Source organism: Bison bison, unplaced genomic scaffold (genome assembly GCF_000754665.1).
Source record: "Bison bison bison isolate TAMUID 2011002044 unplaced genomic scaffold, Bison_UMD1.0 scf7180017864181, whole genome shotgun sequence".
In the NCBI taxonomy this organism is placed as follows: Eukaryota; Metazoa; Chordata; class Mammalia; order Artiodactyla; family Bovidae; genus Bison; species Bison bison.
In genome coordinates this window covers 2,319,254-2,341,472 of record NW_011494753.1, presented here as the reverse complement: position 1 = coordinate 2,341,472, position 22,219 = coordinate 2,319,254, and the positions used below count along the sequence as shown (strand labels likewise).

The 22,219-nt window shown below is 43.4% G+C and overlaps 1 protein-coding gene across 1 annotated transcript in view; it reads left to right on the top strand.

Moving 5' to 3' along the window:
• MTMR10 (myotubularin related protein 10) overlaps positions 1 to 22,219 on the top strand; it is a 38,572-nt gene that overhangs the window by 5,994 nt on the left and 10,359 nt on the right. Inside the window, exons 3-8 of the mRNA XM_010843250.1 lie at positions 6,617 to 6,753; positions 9,225 to 9,297; positions 9,753 to 9,895; positions 15,715 to 15,805; positions 21,474 to 21,633; positions 22,109 to 22,196. Of these exons, the coding sequence (XP_010841552.1) occupies positions 6,617 to 6,753; positions 9,225 to 9,297; positions 9,753 to 9,895; positions 15,715 to 15,805; positions 21,474 to 21,633; positions 22,109 to 22,196 (692 nt within the window). The remainder of the gene's footprint in view (positions 1 to 6,616; positions 6,754 to 9,224; positions 9,298 to 9,752; positions 9,896 to 15,714; positions 15,806 to 21,473; positions 21,634 to 22,108; positions 22,197 to 22,219) is intronic.

The following is a 22,219-nucleotide window of genomic DNA, read 5'->3' as shown; positions in this document are numbered from 1 at the left end:
TTGTTAAGGATCTGCAGACTGGGAACAAGGAAAGCCTGAAGTGTGTAGCCTTCAGCAGGGAGTGAACTGTGTAGCCGGTGCTGCATGTGTGCTCCCTATAGAGGAGGACCAAGCAGAGAGGGGGTCCTTCCCTGAGCCTCATTCCACTGAGGAGGGGCTTCAGTGGAGGGAGTGGAGGTGGTGGGGGCTCAGAGGAAGGGCACCTGAGCTGGACTGGGGAGGCCTGGGCTTTGGAGAGCACGTGCTCTGTGCACAGGCCAGGGATCAGCTCCACTACCCCTTCTCTCTGCAGTGCCAGCAGCACTTCCACTAGAAGATTAACCAGTAGATCGATAATGAATGCGTGGATTGTCAGAGTCCTTTATAATCAGATCAGAAAAGGGTACAACCTTGGGCCATCCGGAAATGAAAATAGCCATTGTTGGACAGCTGTCTGGTTTACTTGCTTTTTTTTTTTTAAAACATATTCACTGCTTGGACCGTTCATGTATTGCTGTTCTTTGCCTCACTATAGGTATTATTTCCTCTATCGAATTGTGAATCCCTTAAAACAAAGACTGTCTGTTTCAGGTGTCGTTTGTTTTGTTTTGTTGTAGCTAGGATTTAGAGTTCACTGTAGACTGAATTTCATAGTATTTTAATTTTTAGATACCCTGCTCTTGAGAGACAAAGACCTTTACTTGTTCCTCGGAACCATGAGCAACGTAATGAGCTGCGGTGTCTCCCGTTGGGTCTGTTCCTCACTGGGACAGCCTCCTGAGGATTTGGAGCCGGCCACTCCTTGGCTCCTGCTGCAGGACCTCAGGCCACCTTGGCATTCCTGACCCTGCGGCTCCCGCTCAGAAACTCTTCATGAACTTCCACAAGAAAAGTCCTGCTCAAGCAGGAGACCATCCCAAGTCTTCAATCTCTGTAATTTGCTGACCTCTGCTCTGCTTCCCAATATTGATACCTGTCTCTCTCCAACCCAGATGACTTTTTCCTTATCCAGTCCTTGGTGACTGTGATCACGTGTTCTCTCTGTCTTGACTGTCATCTGCCGTCAAGATTTGCCTCTTCCTGAGGCCTGCCCTGCTGCCCTTCTCCAACCCCCATCATGGGCAGCGCTTGCTGGGTTTGGTGCTTGATTCTGTGCTTGTTTGTGTCGTGTGTGACCCTGTGAGAACCAGGGGCAGCCTCAGATGGCTGGTGCAGAGTTTCAGCTTTCCTTTGTAACTGGTAGGCCACTTTAATTCCAGGACCTGAATTTCTCTGCGGCTCAGGACCCTCAGGTCCTGGCTTTAGTGTTCAAAGTCCCACACCCAGGGATCCTCAGCCCCAGGCCATCTGGAACAGTCACTCACCAGATGTAAGGCCATGGACTGGAGTTTTGCCTTGGGCCTCTGCACATTCCATAGGTTAATTAGCTTCTGTGTATAGTGAGGCTTTGTCATAAGCTATTTTTCAAGCTAAAATTTATGGGAAAATTATTTTAATTCATCAAATATGTATTGACTTTCTAAACCTGTAAGATATTATGAAAGATAATGTGATATGATTTTTTGGTTCTCAGGGAGTTAAAAGCTTTCCTAGCTGTACCATTTGGAGACTTACTAATTTTAATTATATTTCCTTATTTATCTTTACAGATGAAAAGGTCTTGAGAAAACAAACTTTGATGATTTCTTGATCCCTTACCAGGTTGTAGTAGAACGTCTTGGCCTGTCATCTTCTGGTTCGGATTTTTCTTTGGTGCTTTTCACATACTGCACTGAAGCTCATTTCCTACTTTTTCTTTCCTGCGGCCCCTGTCCTGCGGCCCCTGTAGCTTCCTGCCCGTGGTGTGCTGGCAAGTGCCTGAGGCCGAGGATCCTCCCACATGGCTGGCAGCACTCCGGCCTCCCTCCTCAGGGAAAGCCCAGGAGGACAGTCTCTGGGAAACCATCGAGGTTCTCAGGAGCTTTGAAGCTTTTGTTGTGAGTTTCCTCTTCAAGGTCACTAATTTAAAATGTAGCAAGAACAGTCAGGTGGCTCTTGTGTGTCTGTATCTGACCCCTCTGGGAAGAGGGCTTTGTGTTCCCTATTTCTCTCCTGTCTGTGAGCTGGTTTCCTGGCCTACAACTGCAGGACATGGCTGGCAGCCACTGAGGATAGCTCCTATCCAGGGTCCCCTCTTGTTTATAAAGTGTGAGCAGAAGACTATTCTGCGAGCAGAGAGCTGGCTGTGTGATCCTTGTACTATAAAGCCTGGTTCTATGTGAACAGAACTTAGTGTTATCAGCTAAGCCTCCAGCCAGGTTAACTTGGCGCTTATTTTATGACGTGCTCACAAGAAGAAGCTCCTACTCTGCATCTCCCCATGAAAGTGCCCTCCTGTTCTTCTACCTCCCTCCTGCCCTCTTGCCTTTTCTGCCAGGGGCTCGTTTCCACTCCACGCTTGAAAAGTTGTGGCACAGTTTTCCTTGAAGGACCACAGCCCAGCAGATCCCTAGTTTATTTTGTTTGTTTGTTTTTTTTTTTGGCTTGTATTGTGTATTTCTTGTCCATTTTCTTTTCTTTGATAGTTTTATTTTAAAGTAAACATTGTAAAAGCGTACAGATAGTTAACACATAGTCTTCACCCAGCATCCCCTAATGTTACTATCTTATAACTTCAATAAATTTAGCTGAACTAAGAAATTAAGCTAATTAGTCAGCCAGGTGACTCAGTGGTAAAGAATCTGCCTGCAATGAGAGAGACGCAGGTTTGATCCCTGGGTCAGGAAGATCCCTTAGAGAAGGAAATGGCAACCCACTCCATTATTCTGCCCTGGGAAATCCCATGGACAGAGGAGCCTTGCAGGCTATAGTCCATGGGATTGCAAAGAGTTGGACATGACTTAGCAACTAAACAACAAGAAATTAACAGCACTATTAACTAAGCTGCAAGTTTTATTCACATTTCCCTAGTTTTTTTTTTTTTTTTTTCCCGCCACTAATGGCTATTATCTGTTTTAGAGTTCTAGTCAGGACACCATAGTACACTTGGTTATCCTGGCTCCCTAGCTTCAGTCTGTGACCATTTCTCCATCTTTACTGATGGATCATGAATTCTTTCATCTTGGCTCCTATGTCCTTTTGAAATATCCTCTCCTCCTTCTTCTCCTTCTCTCTCCCCCTCTTTCTCTCCCTCTCTCTGTTCCCTGCCCACCCCCCACCTCCACCCACCCCCCAGCTGTGGCAGACACATCCAAGGGAAGTTGTGAATCTTCAGCACTGCTTAGTGGGCCTCCTGAGCCCCCTGAGGTCACTGCACCATTGCAGGTTCAAAGTGCCTGTCTTCTGACGGGACGTGCCCAAGTGCTTTTTCCAAGCCTCATTTCACTAATGTTAAGAGTTGTCACTTAAGTGACTATCTTCTAGCACAGAGCTGGGCAAGCATCTTCTGTGAAGTCCCAGTCAGTGTTTGAGACTTTGCAAGCCATGAGGTCTCTGGTTGCAAGTACTTAGCTCTGCCTTTGTCCTGTGGAAGCAGTCCTGATAGTACACACATGAATGAACATGGCTACATTTCAATAAAACTTTATTTACAAAAACCGGGGGCTGCCTTCTGGGTTGGCCCACCTTGAACCCATTAAAGGCCTTCTGCTCCTTTCATGTTTGTCTCATTTTTGGTGCCTTGGTGAACTGCGTCTATTGTATTTGTGCCCATGGTAGGAGAGTGCAGATGTCATCAGCACGCTTGGCTAGCAGCACTACTGTGGTCATGTGTCCTGTCCCACAGGCCCACCATCTCTTCCTTTCCGTGATCATCCCTGCTCTGCTTCCCAGGATCTTGAAATCCTGTGGTGAGGCTTTTTTTTTTTAAAGCAAACTTTTATCTGAGTATAACATACCCCCAAAATGTGTATGAATTATGTGTGTTAACCAGGTGTATTTTTGTAGCATTGTTTTGAGACTCTGAGTGAATTGGCTCCCTGAGGAAAGTGGTAGAGCATGAAGTGGTGTGGGCTCTGCTTAGTGAGCCAGGAGTTTGTGTAAAGAGCTCAGTGTTACAGGAGTGCCACCTCGAACTGTCTGAGCTCTCTCTTGGTCCAGGTCACTCATCTGACTCTCTCAGCTGATGAGTTGCTGAGAGAATCACATAGGAAATGACTCTTGTAGTTTTGGGGGTTTTTTTCCCCTCCAGGTTAACTGCCCTCTTATGATTGGTAGCTATGATTTTCTAGTGGAGAGAAAAGGTTGAGCGTTCCTTTGCTAGATTCTGATATGGCATTTGGTAAACATTGTGTCCAGGGGTTATGGAAGATTTAAATTTTATGTATTTGAGTTATTTGGTGAGAATCAATGTATATTGATGGCTAGCACTTTGAATCTGTAGTTCTGTTTGGTGCCTCCTGCTATGTCTCGATACAGAGCATGTAATTCTGTGTCAGACAGTAAAGAATCAGCCTGCAATGCAGGACACCTGGGTTTGATCCCCGGGTTGGGGAGATCTTCTTAGAGAAGGGAGCAGCTACCCACTCCAATATTCTTGCCTGGAGAATTCTGTGGACAGAGGAGCCTGGCAGTCTGTAGTCCATGGGGTTGCAAAGAGTCAGACATGAATGAGCAACTAATACTTTTCATAAAGAAACAAGTTGAAATCAGAACACTTGTTTGTAAGTTCCAAGTATACTGCTTACTTAAGATCTTGGTCTCTCTCTTGGTCCAGGTCACTCATCTGACTCTCTCAGCTGATGAGTTGCTGAGAGAACCACATAGGAAAACATTGTGAACCTCCCACCAGAGGATTTTGCAGCTCTCTGTGGTGTGGTAGGCGAGCAGGATGGCCTGGGGCAGTTTTCCAAATTTGTGGTTACTGCTAGCACTTATCTCCTGACCCTCTTGGCACATGGCCCTATTACATCACTGGTTTCTGTCTGGTTGGAACCATGCCTACCCCATTTGTGGTGCTGGTCTGGTGAACCCGGAGCAGTGAAATGGTTCATTCACTTGTGTTAGCACTCATTGACTGGGCCCCAGCACCGTGCTCAGTCTTCAGCTCACAACTACACTGTCAGCAGTGGAGAAAAATCAATCTGTGCTCTGCCTCCAGGGGCATGTGGTCCTGAGGGTGGGACAGGCACTGACTGACTTTATGTAGAGTGTACATCATTGTGCAGTAGCTGTGATCAGGGCTGAGAATTACAAGTAGATGATGCTGTGATTGAGGGAGTTAATCTCTGTAGAGGTTTTTCTCAGGCATTCCTGAGAAAGCGATTGGACTGATGGAGAAGGAAAGAGTATTCCAGGGAATGGGCACAGGGTACGAAGACCCCATGGATGAAAGTAGTCCAGCCCCTGAGAGTGACTAGAAGCCCACTGAGGCTGGAGAGGAGGGAGGGTGTGAGAACAATGTGGGGGCACGAGGGGCCTGGCAGGCCACGTGGAAGAGGCTTATCTGCTTAGAAGGAACAGTTACTCCACTGGTCCAAGCCAAGAATTGGACATGAGCACATTTAAATTTAATCCTCAAGTAAATGTTAGGGTTCTGTTCTTAAAACTTGCCTTGTGCATTTTAAGAATTTTGAAAGTTGTCTTTGCAATTCAAATTTATTTAAGAGAGAAGATTGTTTTGAGACAAGTTGTGCTTTGTGAATTGGTGGGTGTTTGGGTCTTGTCAGCAAACAGTTCTGTCCATCATTGTTAGAGGGTTTAACAGGCAAAGTGGATCAGCACCCTAACCTTTTCACCAAGGACTCTAGACACGGATTACTTAAACATATCCCTGGGTCTGATTGTATTTTAGAACTTGAAGGATTAATGATGACCATGGTTTAAATCAGTTACAGAAAATCACTCTTTTCAAAGAACGTTATAACTTTTGTTTTGGTTTCTTAATTTCTTTTAACTCTTTTAATTCAAAAGTATATTTTAAAGTTTTGTTGCCAACTAAGTTATCATGTGAGTGCAGAGGGAAACTCGATTTGGCTTTGTGGGTTTATTTTAGGTTAAATGGGCTTCCCTGCTGGCTCAAGCAGTATAGAATCTGCCTGCCATGCAGGAGACCCAGGTTTGATCCCTGGGTCTAAAAGATCCCCTGGAGAAGGAAATGGCAACCCACTCCAGTATTCTTGCCTGGAGAAACCTATGGACAGAGGAGCTTGGCAGGCTACAGCCCATGAGGTCGCAGAGTTGGACATGACTGAGCAACTAACATTTTAGGATAAATAGATTGCATTCTTAATCTTGAGATTAACACTGAACTGTTTCTCATCCCTTATGAAAGGAATCGAAGACATGGGCCTTGGAGATCAAGTCACATGTTAATAGAACACAACTATCCCATCAAGTAATACTCTGCAGGAGACTGGGGAGGTCATTTCTTCTCTGGGACGCCTTTCAATAAATAATGAGAGGCAGTGTAGCACAGTAGACAGTGCAGACTCCAGCTCAGCCCCTCTGGTGGAACATCTCAGACCCCAAGGTCTTTGTGCCTCAGGTTCTGTATCTCACAAATGTAGCACAGCGCCCCACTGCGGCTGTTACTGTTGTGGAGTCCTGGCTCAGTGTTTCTTAGTGTCATCAGGAAATTTTCCTTCTAGGTTACACAGCAACTGTTGACATTTTATGGTGTGTTTGTAGTTTGCACAATGATATGTTTCTTTTTGTAAAGGAGAAATTGTTGTAAATGAAGTCAATTTTGTGAGAAAATGCATCGCGTCGGACACAAGCCAGTACGATTTGTGGGGAAAACTGATATGCAGTAACTTCAAAATTTCCTTCATTACGGATGATCCAATGCCATTACAGGTGCGTTTGATTTGTATGCTGTTTAATTGTATCAAGGCTTTATACTCTTATACCTTATACCTGGAGAAGGAAATGGCAACCCACTCCAATATTCTTGCCTGGAAAATCCTGTGGACGGAGGAACCTGGTAAGCTACAGTCCATGGAGTCACAAAAAGTCAGGCACGACTGAGTGACTTCACTTTTATACTCTTAAGCAATACATATTCTTACACAAAGCACAGATATGGAAAAACTACAATAAAATTATTAAGTGAGTAATGTAAGGTTGGATCTCCTTGCAGTTCAAGTGACTTTCAAGAGTCTTCTCCAACACCACAGTTCAAAAGGATCAATTCGTCGCTCAGCTTTCTTTAGAGTCCAACTCTTACATCCATAAAAGAAAGCTGAGCACCGAAGAATTGATGCTTTTGAACTGTGGTGTTGGAGACTCCGACTCTTGAGAGTCTCTTGGGCTACAAGGAGATCCAACCAATCCGTCCTAAAGAAAATCAGTCTTGAATATTCATTGGAAGGACTGATGCTGAAGCTGAAACTCCAATACTTTGGCCACGTGATGTAAAGAACCAACTCATTGGAAAAGACCCTGATTCTGGGAAAGGTTGAAGGCAGGAGGAGAAGGGGATGACAGAGGATGAGATGGTTGGATGGTGTCACCAACTCACTCAATGGACATGAGTTTGAGCAAGCTCCAGGGGTTGGTGATGGACAGGGAAGCCTGGTGTGCTGCAGTCCATGGAGTTGCAAAGAGTCAGACACGACTGAGATGAACTGAACTGAACTGAATGTAAGGTTAGGAATGTATTACATTAAAATTCAAAGTAAAGTTTAAGGAGAATGTTGAGACGGGTGCAATTAATGAAATGGTTTTAAGTCACATTGCTATATTTATCCTCTGTGATCTTTGCTTATGTAACCTTTTTAATAAGGGAGCTATTATTTCCTTCTAAATCTTTTAACCTACATATAAAAACAAAGAGATCCTTTTTGACTGGTCATAAAGAGAAAAAAGTATACAGCAAATAATCTCATAAATGCTGCATGTTTTATGTATTTCATAGTATCTTTAACTGGCATTTTTCAAAAGTCAAATTCTTATTTCAAATTTCTAGTAAGAATGAAGAAAAATATTGATAAAGTTTTTCCTTAATAACCTCTTGCTATTTTATTTTCTAACTGGATAAGAGTAGCTCCATATAATTTGAGTTCTCAAAAGTTCAGTCATTTGACTAACTTAATAATTCTGGACTTTTCCTCAATTCTCATTTTCTATTTTGATTTTTAAAGTGTTATATACTTTACCCCCTAGACCTTTATTTGTGATAGTTGTATTTGGATGTAATTCTAAACTTTTGACTGAAGTGTGTAACTATGGATAAGTATATTTCAATCTATTGCAGTGTGTAGGTATATTTAAATTTAAGGCATTTAGAGATACCTACTATGTAGAGACACTAGCTTATTAGACTGTAAACTTGGGTTTTTCCTTTTGTTTTTAGCTTTATTTCTATCTTTGGCCCCAGATTTCACTGTAAATGAGACCAATATACCTGGAAGAGCTTAAATCCAGTACCACTCATAGAAAAAAATTAGCCAGTGCCCCACCAACAGAAGGTTAATCGCATCAGCTATGTCCTTAGTTTGAAAGTGTGTTTAAAAAGTGAGTTTAACAAACAAGCAGTAGTTTGACTAAAGATTTTTATTTCTGGTAGACCTTCTGCTCTGAAATCTCCATTGTGAAAATCAGGCCATGACTTTACCCATTAAAATCTGATGACTTTGAAGGCCCACTTCTTTACTATTTTAGTGACAGTTTTACCTGAACTAGACATGCATGTGTTTGCTGTGAAGTGATTGACAGGATACTGTGACATATCCTATAAGTTATAGTGACACTGTAGTGTGTAATCTGCCCTAATTTTATTGTTTAAAGCGTGGGAGAAAGGTGGAGAGAATGTGATCGAAGCAGGCATGTCATGTCTCTCTTCCTCCCCTGATTCCTACTAGAACACGTTCTGTGCTGCTACAGTGCCAGCACTGTCATAGCTGCTGCTGCTGCTGCTGCTAAGTCGCTTCAGTCGTGTCCGACTCTGTGCGACCCCGTAGATGGCAGCCCACCAGGCTTCCCCATCCCTGGGATTCTCCAGGCAAGAATACTGGAGTGGGTTGCCATTTCCTTCTCCAATGCATGAAAGTGAAAAGTGAAAGTGAAGTCACTCAGTCGTTCCGACTCCTACCGACCCCATAGACTTGCAGCCTACCAGGTCTCTTCATCCATGGGATTTTCCAGGCAAGAGTACTGGAGTGGGGTGCCATTGCCTTCTCCAACTGTCATAGCTACACACAGGCAAGAGCTTTCTGTTCTTTTCAGAGAGCGTCCTTGCAGCTTATCACACCTAACAGTAAGGCTTGTTATTACCATTGGGAAGTGATTGCTAACAGAATTAACATGAACGTACTTTTTTATTTCAGAAATTCCATTACAGAAACCTCCTACTTGGCGAACATGATGTGCCTTTAACGTGTATTGAGCAAATAGTCACACGTATGTATTATTCTTCACTCAGTTGCTAAATTCTCACTTGAAGAATTATATCCCTCAAGTACTTTGGTTGGAATTTTATTTCTGTAGGTTTTTTCCTTTTTTATTTTTATTTTTTGGGTCCCAGGAAAATTAATTAAAAAGTAATCCATAAATTATTTTAAAATAGAGATATAAAATATATGGCTTTTTATATTTTCTGGTATTTGTCCTCTTTTTAATTAAAACCTTAATCATTAAGTATAGATGGTAGTGATTTTGTGTAAAGAGATATCTTTGGTATCATCAGAAGCAGGGTTAAAACTGACCCCCCAAAGTTCTCAGAATCATATTTGAACAGGAAAGATTCCAGAGAAGCAGTACCCAAGTGGTGGGTGATCTTTCAGTTGTTCTCAGCAAGAGTTTGTTAAAGTATACTAAAGAGTAAGTATCAAGAAAGAAATTTTTTTCCTTTTCAGTAAATGACCACAAGAGGAAGCAGAAAGTTCTGGGTCCAAACCAGAAGCTGAAATTTAATCCAACAGAGTTAATTATTTACTGTAAAGATTTCAGAATTGTCAGATTTCGCTTTGATGAATCCGGTCCTGAAAGTGCCAAAAAGGTAATCCTGTTAAGTTCTGTCACGACTTTTGCACTGTGTTCACCAGTTGCAGTTCCTTATGGAAGTTCTCATTTCTCAGCTGCTCAGTTTTTTTTTTTTTTTAGGGGAAGTTATTAGATGTCTCCTTATGTTAAAGTGAAAGTCAGGAATGTTTCTAGAACTGTTTCCTTGGACTAGTTTATGGCTACTTTAAGCTATTCTCTGGAGAAGGAAATGGCAACCCATTCCTGTACTCTTGCCTGGAAAATTCCATGGACAAAGGAGCCTTGTAAGCTACAGTCCATGGGGTCGCAAAGAGTTGGACACGACTGAGCGACTTCACTTCCTTTCACTTCTAAGCTATTCTACATAATTTTTTTAATCAACTTCTAAAATACAAAAAACTTTCATGTACCTTTTACATTAAGATCATTGCCATCTGGTTTTTTTCTCGTTAAAAAGATTGAAAAGATGATGCTGTATGCTGTATTGTAATTGAGGTTTGGTAAGACTTTTAATTCAGAACCTCAGAGCTTTATTATCAAACTAAAAGCTTGACTGAGGTTACATAAGGTTAGGTAAATATGTAGTTGTAGAGGGGTCTAATATTAGTACAATAAAGAAATTTTAATGAATTTAAATGATATTCCACAGGGGCAACTAAAAGCTAAGGGCTTTTTAATTGCCTTGTTTTTCCCCTGCCTTCCAGGAAATGTTTACTGCAAACTCATGGAGTGAGATTCAAGGGCAGAAATTCCTTCTTTGAGTCCATATTTTGGCTTTAGTAGAGGAGTGAAGCTGGTCCTAAGCAACCTCCCACCTCAGCTAGTCTGTGGTGCAGCAAGTGTAGGATCTACTAACAGAATCTCCAGGGGAGCCTTGCTCTCGTGTACTGAGAATAGAGGAGTGATGAGGGAGTTTTGGGCCACAAGAAATGGGTGCATTTGTTCTCCATGGTCAGTAAACTTAATGCAGTTAATTTTCTGTTGATATCAGTGAGGCTATCGGAAGAATCTTATGGCAGCTGTCTTCATGTACTTTGGTGGGGAGGTGATAAGTTTATTTTTAGAACCAGAGTCAACAGATTCTTTACAGGAGGGCAAACATGAAATGAATATCTGAAGATGCCTGGCCATTGCAGCTCGATTAGGTAGCAGAAGTGGTGGTGGGTCTGTGGCTGACCAGTTTTCAGAGAGAGTGTGTTAAGACCATCTTTCTGCATGCTGCAGGATGGGAAATTCAGCCAGATAACTTTTATGGCTGCTGTTAGCCATTCAGTTCTGCAGTTTGTGATTTTGGCATTTTACTAGTTTGAGGTACCTGTTCTTATGTAGAAAGACCTCAGAATTAATTAGGTGGTAGATTGCATATAAAATAGTTGAACCAAGTTAATTTTTAAAATTCCTCTATAGTTGTTGTTTAATCAAAGCACCAGGAATCTGCTTATGGAAACATTACCTTCAGGATGTATAGCATGTCAAGAGTAGGGACACCATTGGAACTGAGGGAATGGAGTTACAACAGGATTTTTTTTTTTTTAAGTAAGAAATTGATACAGTGGCCCAACAGTCTTCCAGGAAGTTTACGTTTCTCCCATCCTCTATTCTGTGTTTCAGATGACACTGTGTCAGTCATTGAAAATCATAATTATCTGACTTCTTCTTGCACCATCTAGGATACTTGTTGCTAAGTATAATTGAGGCAATAAAGCATGAACAAATTAAAATTAAATTTAACAGTACAAAGTAGAAGCATGAAACATATTTCCACATAAATGATTAGTTTCCAAATGAATGAAACAGAAATTCACAATATCCCTTATCTGTTGTTGCTGCTTGCAAGTGCTTCAGGGGCCTCACTGAATAATCTACACAAAACTGACCAGGCGGCTCCAGTTTTTTATGCCCTTTCTGCAGACCAGATTGCTGGCAAAAATCCTTTCCCCACTGTCTTAAAATATAAAAAGCAGTTACCTCACACACAAAAGAAATACTGTTTTTGTCTTTGTATAATCATAAGAGGGGAAATACAGGAAAGAAACATAGGCATTAAGAATATAAATGGAGGGACTTCCCTAGCAGTCCAGTGGTTAAGAGTCCGCACTTCCACTGCAGGGGACTCAGGTTCATCCCTGGTCAGGGACTCACATGCTATGTGGTACGGCCAGAAGAAAAGAATACAAGTGGAGAATTTTTTCCCTGATTTACATATCTTCAAACACAGAGGTTAAATCATGTATGGCTGCCAAAGCTTAATGTCTTCATGAATTTAAAACAAAAATTCTAGTATACTCTTTTATTTCATGTGAAAATTTTCGTTTGAAACTAGGTCACAGTTGGGAAGTTACAGCTTGATTCTACCTCCTGGAAACTTTGAATACTGTTTTCTCTGGAAGTACTCTGATTTTTGTAAATTGTTTTAAAATGACCAAATGCGTGTTCACAGTTCTCTGATGTGTGAACCATTGATAATTTTTGGAAATACAGCAGTTATATTTCTGTTTGAATTACAAAATCTTGAAATGTTAAATTGGTTCACATATTGTTAAATATTGCTCCAAAGCCTTCTGGTAGTCTATTTGTTATTGCCTAAATATCAGTCAATAGTATTACAAAAAATTACAATTTCCTACAATAGCCAGGGCAAATGAACTATTTCAGAAGCAGTTTTCAAAGGTGTAGAGTTTTTCTGAAAATTTTTTAATACTTAGGGAGTACATTGTACATTATTCCTAAGATTGGAATAATTGTACATGAAAATGAGACCTACTTTTTTGAGTCTCTTATTACACTCTTAGTGATAGAGCCTAGGAACATGGACGTAGGCTTTTTAGGTAGTGTGTGTGGAAAGGCTGAAGGAAGAGGACTCCTGGCTTTCCTGCTCTTCTCAGAGTGTCCTGCAGTGACAGTGGGAGTGTGACACAGTTGTGTGTGCCTTTGTCTGGGTTCCCAAAGGTAGCCCGGACTGAGGTTACCTGAGCAGAGTCATGTGCACTTGTGGTTACACTGCTCACCAACAGCTTAGATCCAGCTGTGTCTCCTTCCCCCAGAATCAACTGTAGAGCAGGAGATTAAACTGAGTCAGTGTCACAGTATCATTTTTGTAGTCTTCTTTAAATGCGAATGCTTTTAAAGGCTTGTTTCCTAACCTTTGTAAATGTGATGTGCTATTTTTAAGGGCTTTTTAGAAATGGGCTGCGCTGGGTTTTGCCTAGCAGATAGGCTTGGTGGCCATAAAAAACATATTCCATCATCAGTGATCTGTGGATTTCTTTTGTGTAAACACGGCCCCTGACTGCTTTCTAAAGGTCTCAGACAAAGTGATAACTAGTATGATGGGCTTGGAGTACTTCCTGACTACATTAGGAACTCATTCTGTAAACTAGTATTTTCAGTGCAGCTGTTCTGAAGTGCAGAGTGCCCCCAGAAAGTACTAAGGAGATGGCAGAAGTGCGGAGTCTCCTGGGCTTCCTCAGATGTGCACAGAGGCCTTGCCTGGTCTTTACTAAAGAACTAACGTGCTTTCTCCTTCCCTCACTCTATCACCTCACATCTTCTTCCCTGCTCGTTTTACTTTCCCCTTTAGCACTCACACTTGTCTCTTTTACTATAGACTTTCCTGTTGATCTGGTTCAGTGTCTGTCTTCCCCGCTAGAATGTAAGCTCAGGGTGAGCACAGGGTTTGTGTTTGTTTTGTTCATTCTGAGTCCCCAGGGCTTAGGACAGGTGGCTGCTCCGACAGTACCTGTTGAAGGAAGGAGACATGGTGTTTGCCCTGGAGGAATTGAACTTCATAGTAGAAGTAAAACAGAGAACCCGGTATCCTCCTCCTTATTCATGCTAATGACTAGTATGTGAAGCCCTGGAAAGGACCACTTCTTTAACTACAGAGCAAGCTCAGTTAACTACAGAGCACTGACCAGAGATGACAGCTTCAGAGAAAGAGTGGTTGGTTGATCAGTGGGGAAGGGCTTCTTGAACAAAGTGTGGAGAAGGAGGTGGCTGGGACTGAGTCAGACGGACCATATTCAGACAGGTGCTTCCAGACCAGAGACTACTGAGGGATGGGGTGGGAGGTGGGGGTAGGTACAGGAGGGCTGGTAGAGCCTGCCTTATGGGGGAGATTTAATTCAGCATGCAGGTATCTGGTAACTGCAGCAGATAATCCAGAGAACAGAGTCGTTGCTCAAAAGTTCATCTTTAGAAGAGAATCCTTAAGTGTTATTTAATTTTTTTTAGAATATAGGGAAGCCCACAGAGATGCCATAAGGCAGGTATGGCTTAAGATTGTAGCTCTGGTAGTGCTGAAAAATGGGACGAAAATGCAAAAAGAATCTTGAGAAAAGTGCAACAAAGCTTATAAACTAAACACGGTGTCCAGAGGAGTAGGAAGTGACAAGGACTTTTTCAACGTGTAGATTCTGTAGTTTGCTCCTAGAAGAAGTGCTCTAAGGACTGGTGAGCAGGCAGGGGATGGAAATGCAGGTCATTGTCTCCTAAACTTCCCAAGTGGGATGGACTCTCAGAAAAGGCTCTCCCACAGGTGTTAAGAACAGCAAGGTATTTCGTAAGTTTGAAGGAGCCATTATTATTGTCGTTTTTTGTCAAAACTGAAACTAATGATAACCATTCTCCTAGTTTTATGTTTTAATTTAGTAAGACAGGAAGCATTTATTCTGTAGAAGTCTGCTAAAATATATTTCTAACAACTGACACATACTTACCAGTGAATAGAATCTGCATCAGCCCACCACAGACATGGCTAATTTGACAAGGACTAACAATTAACTAAACTTCTTGCTTGCTCACTGTCAAAAGCATATCATTCTGGCTTAATGCTTTTTCTTCTAAAGGATAACTTTTTAAGTAAGATGGTCTGTTGTTCTCTCCTTGCGTCTGTCTTCATTTTCCTCTGTCTGCTCATGTGAGATTGTATTCTCCCATCTCCCGTCACTAGTCCAGGGCTCTGTGAGCTTATTCTGTAAGCTGGAATACCATCCTTCAGTCCAGCAGCAGTTGAGGTTGATCGCAGCCGTATCCCCCGTATGCAGCTGCTCCTGAGGTTGGGCATGTGCTCGAGTTACCCATCCTCAGTGCAGCCTCGATTTCATCTTCATGGTTCACATGCCCAGACTGAGGCTCCAGGCATTGAGTTGACTTCACACAGGTTCCTGGCAGGTGCTTGGTGGGGCTGGGTTCAAGCCCTGAGCATTGGGTTACAAAGACCATGCTTTTCCCAGCACAGGCAGAGTCTCAACCATTTTACTTACACAGTTGTTTGTTGTTTTTTTTTAATGTATCTCTTTTAACCACCCATGAACTTTTGGGTTTCTTACTAATTTTTATTTTTTGTAAGAAAAAAATTGTAGCTTTTCTGTTTTTAGATTTTTCTGAAATCTAAAATGAGTATGAACATTAAAAGGCATCCCTTATACTGAGCCTTCCGAATTGCTGGTATTAAATAATTATTGTCCATAAAAAATGAAAATTTCTCTTTTTTTTAGGCGTGGATATGTCACTGCCTTTTTTGAGAATGCTTCATTTACTTTCCAAGTTTTGTTTATCTGAGTAAAATTATTTCCCTGTTAAAATTCAGCTCAGCAAACACGTACTGAACACTTAGCGTGTAGTCACTGAAGATTGAACAGTGTCTGGGGGCACAGCAGTGAATGAGGTCCCTGGCCTGAGAGAGCCCATTCCAGCTCTGGGTCAGCAGGAAAACATGGAAACATGTGTCCATAGACCTTGCCTAAGATGATGCTCCCCACACCCAAGGCCTCGTTGTACGTTTCATTTAACCACGTGTGTTGAAATCAATTCTAAATGTAGAATTTTTCCTAGGTATGCCTTGCAATAGCTCATTATTCCCAGCCAACAGACCTCCAGCTACTCTTTGCATTTGAATATGTTGGGAAAAAATACCACAATTCAGGTAAATATGAAAATATTAACTACTGTGACTAACTTTACATTGTCTTAAATTTTATTCTTATGTTTTATGAGAAGCCTCCAAGTACCTGAGCCTTAATGATTGTTCAATTATTACCTTCATAACTATAAGAGAATTAAGCACTCTGTGCTAAAAGAGATAATATTTGTCAGATTATTTCCTTTAAAAGTGAAGAACCTATAAGCAACTGTAACGAAGGCTTATGGGAAGCGTGTCAAGTGTTTTACCTGCAGTCAGTGGCTTGTGTTTCATGATGAAGGAAGATAACTCTCCCTCTCCACCATTAATTGGTAGCTTGAGTTAAAGTAATCTTTTAAGAAAACTGGAGGAAATTAAACGACATCTGAAATTCATAATCTTTTTTGGAAAGGTGATTTCATGCAAAAGCTGAAGTGGCTGAACTCTTTAATGGACTTCATTAAGTCATAATATTGACTTTATAATTATGAATAAGATTCATGAAAGGAAGATGAGCATTCATCCAAAGGACAAAAAACAGTGTATTTTAAACCATTTTTACAAAAGTGAATAGTTCTGTTCACATAGATGTCAGTGATGACACCACCAAAGAAAATTGTAAGTGATCATATAATTCTGAGTTCTTTTATATACAAATGTAATTTTGATCAACCGGTTTCCTTTTTTTAACCTCATAAAAGGCTAGAGGAAAATCAATGAGGTCATGTGTTACTTCATCCCGTCGTAGGTTAGTGACCATCTGTCTATTGCTTGCTGAGTCTCATGCTTGCCCTGTCTTTAAGGGAGCAGGATGACTCAGCTGCATGTTTGTAGTGAAAGGTCCCTTCACCTAGCCAGCATGGTCCTGATGGGGAGCTTGTAAGTTACTAATTTTACTGGCCTTTTACATTTTGTTAGAACATGTATAGTAATCTAAGTAATGTGTGTAATAAAAGTGTATTCCAGTATCATGTTGTAACTGCATTAAGACGCAGGAGCAGCACGTAGCACCCACAGATGCATGTGGTGTCAGTGTACTTCACTGCTTTAGACGATGCTCCTAAACACTGCAGAGATGACAGGTGGAAGTCATAGTTTTTGTCTTATGGTACTGTACTAGAAGAAATCGGATAACAAAATGTTTGTAACTTAATTTTTTGCATCAAAATATAACTGTTTTTAACTTAGGCTTGAACAATACAAATAATTTTTTCATTTCTTAACGTAAAGAAAATCCACTTATTGTCTGAAGATGAGGTGCTATAAGTCTGCACTAGGAGGTAGACAGATGGCCCTCTGACCCATCATCAGGCTGCAGATGCGATCCTCAGGGTTAGCCCCAATCACACTCTCACCTCTCCTAGGAGGGCCTTTGATTTCCACGGTTCATGATACAGACCAGCTGCCTTTTTTCTGGTAGGAACGAGTCCAATGTAGGGACCTGCAAGTTCTGCACAGTGTGATGCCTGGAACTCAGCCAGGACAGTGAACTGTCTGATGCATTTGATGACCTGAGGCCTGATTCCCTGACTGCTCACGGTTGTGTCCATCCACTCCTTGTGGGCATGTTTGGGATGTTAATATTTTAAATAGTTTATTCAGTCCATAGCCCTTCTACCACTGGGTTTCCTTATTCCCATCCATCACTTCTGTATCTTCTCACTTGTCGAGAAAGTAATGATTGACGATTAACCTGTAAAATATCTAGGAGCACTTTATATTGCATCCTTCAGACTCCTCCTCCTTGGCAGGCACTTCATACATGTAGTGCTCAGCCAGAGTTCTAGGAAGATTCCTCTTAGGGTAACATCCTTTCATACCCTCCCTGCTGTTGCAGAAGGTACACTGCATCTGTAAGATCAAAGGAGGCCTGAAATTTCCACACACTGCAGTCAGAATCCATTAAACTGTGAGTGGAATACCCAGTAACCCACCCTTGACCTTCAGGATGACACCTTGATTCAGCAGCTGGATTAAAGAAGCTGTTACTACAGGCAGGCAGGCAACAAAGCTGTTCTCACAGCCGGGACGAGCAGCAGGAGGATGTGCCCAGCAGTTATCTAAAAGCCTTTTAGCTGGCCTTAGTCGTTCTGAGGTTTTCTCTTGTGTTCAGCATCACTTGAATACTTCTGGGAGAATTCTGATATTTGGGAAGATGCCCGGCACCTGCGGGTGGGACATCCCTTGGGACAACCCCCACGCTGACACTGTGGGAGGCATAGGCACAAACAGAAACAGTAGTTCTGTTTTTCCTCTTCTAACCTGAAAGCAACCACAAGGATGCTGTTTTCACCAGTCAGTGTATAATTGGACAAATAACGTCCAAAAGATACAGGTCCATCTTTGTTATGAAATTGACAAGAGGTCAGATTGTGCTTCTGGACTAAAGATTGAGAACCCCGGGTTCCTGACAGGCCCAGGGTCAGCAGTTCCACCCTGTGATAGACCCCTGCTTACAGATGGGACAAGAACATCTCGGGGTGCAGTGTAAACTCTGCAAGAAAGTCAAGTCTGTGACGTCGTTTTGTTTTGCAATCTTATCCTCCTTTTATAAGCATTGGATGTTCCTTTAGGTGCTTATTGAAAAACCACTTGCCAGAGAACGAACTCCATTCAAAACTGTAGAAAGTTTTAGTTTGTTGTTTGTCAGTTCTTCTAACATTCACATGTAGCTGTGAATGGTTGTGACTGGTACTCTGTCTCTGCAGTAGGAATGCGTCAGCCTATACACCAGAATCCCTTTTGGGAGAGCTTTTAAAAGACAGTAACACTGGCGCCACCCAGCCCATGAGGTCTGAATGTTGCATCCGAACCACTTTGTTGACTCAGCTCTCTGGAACTTCTTCATGATCACGGTTCTGTTCTTCCCTTCCTCGCCCTCTGTGTGACCCTGATTTCTGCAGTGTCAATGAAGTGATGGGCTTTGTTTTCCTGTGTTGACTGCTTTATGGTCTTTATTGTTGCTTGAGGCCATTCTGACTATGGAGGGGCTGGTTACATGGAAACTCTGTAGGACTAGAGTCTGGGATAAGACCTGTGAACGGTGTCACAGGAGCTAGTGAAGGTCAGGATTGCTCCCTGTCCTGTCCCTGTCAGCTGGCTGAGGACGGCTATCCTGAGACCTAAGTCAGCAACGTCAGGGTGGCTGGCTCTTCTAGAGGACCAACCCAGCCAGCCTTCCCTGGGCACCTGTACACAGGCATGGGCTTCGGGCCTTGGGACTTCCTGGAAAGCATAAAAATTGCCAGACTCGCTAGTGACAGAGTACCTGCTGCACATCCCATAATAAGCTCTCGCTGGAGAAGATGTCGAGTGTCCAAGATCCCTGATCCTGGCGGCTGAGACGTGGACAGTGAGTGTGTTCTCAGCCCAGCTTCCTAGTCTTCGACCTCAGGACACTGAGAAGCATGCAGTCCTGGCTCCCTGCTAGGGCAGAGCTGCTATAGTATTTACAAGCTCCTGGCGAAAGTCCACGGTATTCTTTTAGCTACTCTGTGGTGGTGGTCTCAGTGCTTGGCGGGGACCTCTGTGCGGTGGTGGTAAAGGCAGCATTTCTTTTCTTGGTTTGAATGTGGATGATGTTTGGTGTTTGTTTCTGATAAATAGCCTTTATCGAGTTAAGGAAATCCCCTTTTATTCCTAATTTGCTAAAATTTGCTATTTTTAAAATCACGAGCACGTGTCGAACTCTGTCAAATGTTTTTCTGTTCTTGGAAGGGTTTTCCCCCCTTTAATTTGGTCATATGATGAAATTCTTAGGTTTTCTAACATTGGCTAGCTTGTTGTGGGTTTTGGTGTTTTGGAACACTGAGTAAAGCAGGAATTGCCTGGGAGTTCCATGTGGGTTCTGAGTTCTAGAGCAGTCATGGGTCCCAGCATGTTCCTGTGGCTGTCACTCTTAAGAGCAGGTGCTGAGACGGAGCAGCATGCCAGGATGTGGGCTTAGAAGGAGCATTTTAACTTTTAACAAGCTCTGTTAGAATCATGATCATCATAATTCTGATGCCACTTAAAGGATAAAATCCGAAATTCCTATTCTGGCACCTGAGACCCTTCCTGATCTAGAGTCATGAGTGCTGTCCAGTGGTGGCGTGTCCTGTGCCCTGCGTTGTCTAGTAGTGAAGTCACTGGCCGTATGTGGCTGTTGAGCACTGGAATGTGCCTAATGCAGCTGAGGAACTGAATTTAAAATCTAGGTTAAACTTAAATTTCAGTTGAAATGTAAAGAGCATGTGTGGCTGGTGCTTGCTCTTTGGTACAGCATACCTGTGCATCTGGGCATTCTCCAACCTCCCTGCCGCCACCTCTGGCACCCTTACTGCACTTAAGGTAGTTCAGTACTCAATGGTGTACAAATTGGCCACATTTCTTAAGTCCAGCTCTGCCCAGCATGCCCCTCTCCTTTTCATCAGCCACTGGGCAGCGCTTGCTTTGGCTGGTTCCTTAGGACTCTGCTCAGAGCATCTCGGGTCAGAAGCCTTCCTGCCCCACCCAGCCTGTGGCCCCAGCAACAGCGCAGGGCTTCCTGTTTCTCATCACTCACGTCCACCCAGTGCACTGACAAGCACCTTGAAGTAGGGGTGAAATCTTACTCGTTTTTCCATTTTCAGGCCTTAGCCTGTGGTCACATCTCAGAAAATACCTGTTTTACAGCAGGTTTAGTAAGTAGTCCATGGGAACGGGCATGTCATGTTCACTGGATGGAGAAGGGTCTTCACAGCTACAGGGGGATGGGAGTTGGAGAGCACTCGGCAACAAGGGTCAGGGCAGGTCTGCGAGGGCACTTCAAGAGAATGCAGTTGGAGATGTTGGGGCAAGGGCAGCATCCTGAAAGCCTGTTTCTCAGGAAGCGTGTCTTGTGGCAGCAATTGGCTGGGCTGAGTCCAGCTCAAGTAGGGAGAGCCCAGGCTGAGAGGGGTGCCCTGTGTCACCCAGAGTGGACCCTTCTTTCCCTCTGGTCCCTCTGAGGCCCTCCTGAGGCTATGCATATGCTCCTAGCAGGTTGCAGCCACTTCTCAAGTGGAAAGGTTCCTTGCTTGGGAAGGTCAGGTCCTGGCCTCTCTAACCCTCCATTGCACTGGCCCTCTAGTGGAGTGTGAGGAGTCCACATGAGCTTATCATCAGAGGAAAGCTGAGTAGAGACCAAGAGTGTCACAGTGAGTCACAGTAGGAAAGGGCTGAGAAGTCAGTAGCCGGCAGATGAAAGGTCCGGACGGCTCAAGAGTGCAGGTGCTGGTGGATGCATTCTCTCTCTAGGCAAAACCAGCAGTGACCTGGGTTCATGCTTCAGACTGGGGCAAGGGGTTAAGAGTGACCACAAACAGTTGAAAGTTGAGGAGGAGATGACTGGAGAGGAAATGTGGAAGCAGCATTGTTCATGCCCTGAGAAGGTAGTCAGTGAATGTGACGGGCAGTGTGTGATGTAGAGTGAGAGTGGTCTAGGTGGCCATGTGAGAGCCTTCTCTAGTGCCGGAAGGCACTGCAGGCAGAGCCAGTGGGTGGACAGGGCATGGAGGTGCTGCAGGAATGGACGTGGGGGCTGTCCTGAGAGGAGGGTCTGCCTCTTGGCCAGGACAGGTGAGGTGGTCTTGGAGAGACTGGAGACAAACAGGGATGCTACATCACAGTATGTTGGCGACAGGAGGCAGGAGGGGATTCAGAGCTGGCTTAATACTGTTGCTTTTTCTTGTAGCCAGCAAAGCTAATGGAGCACCCTTGGGAGCTGGGGGCGGCAGCAGCCAGAAGACGCCACTGTTTGAGACGTACTCAGACTGGGACAGGGAGGTGAAGAGGACAGGTGCCTCGGGCTGGAGGGTCTGCTCCATCAACGAGGGCTACATGATCTCCACCTGGTGAGTTCGCTCTGGCAGGGTGCTCACTGCCGGGGCGCTTTTAGGGGTAGTTGTCAGACTCTACCGTCATTGGTAACTGGATGGGAAACAGACAAGAGGGAGAGAGAAGGAGTTGATGCTTCTCGGTAGACTTGAGGGTCAGGTTGGGTTGGTGTGACTGGTGTTTCCTATCCCATAGCCTGTTGAGAGGACCAGGGTAGATTTTGTTTTTTTTTTTTAAGAAATTGCATACATGTTTGATTAGTAGTCATTCTAGACAATATTTCAAATGCTTCCTTTGGATTCTTTCTCTGCTATAATATAGCTTTTGGGATAACTGACCACGTCGCATCTGTTTTCGACTGTGTCTAGGCTCATCAGTGTACCCACAGTGCTCACCAGGTGGGGTGCACATTAGTTAAAGTGGGGTCTGCAGAGCATGCTTGTCCCACTGGAAGCCAAGCTCTCACATCATGATTTGTGTTTTCATCTGCAGCCTTCCAGAGTACTTCGTGGTGCCGAGCTCGCTAGCAGATCAAGACCTGAAGGTCTTCTCCCATTCTTTTGTTGGAAGACGGATGCCAGTAAGTGAGGCCTGCTGGGTCTC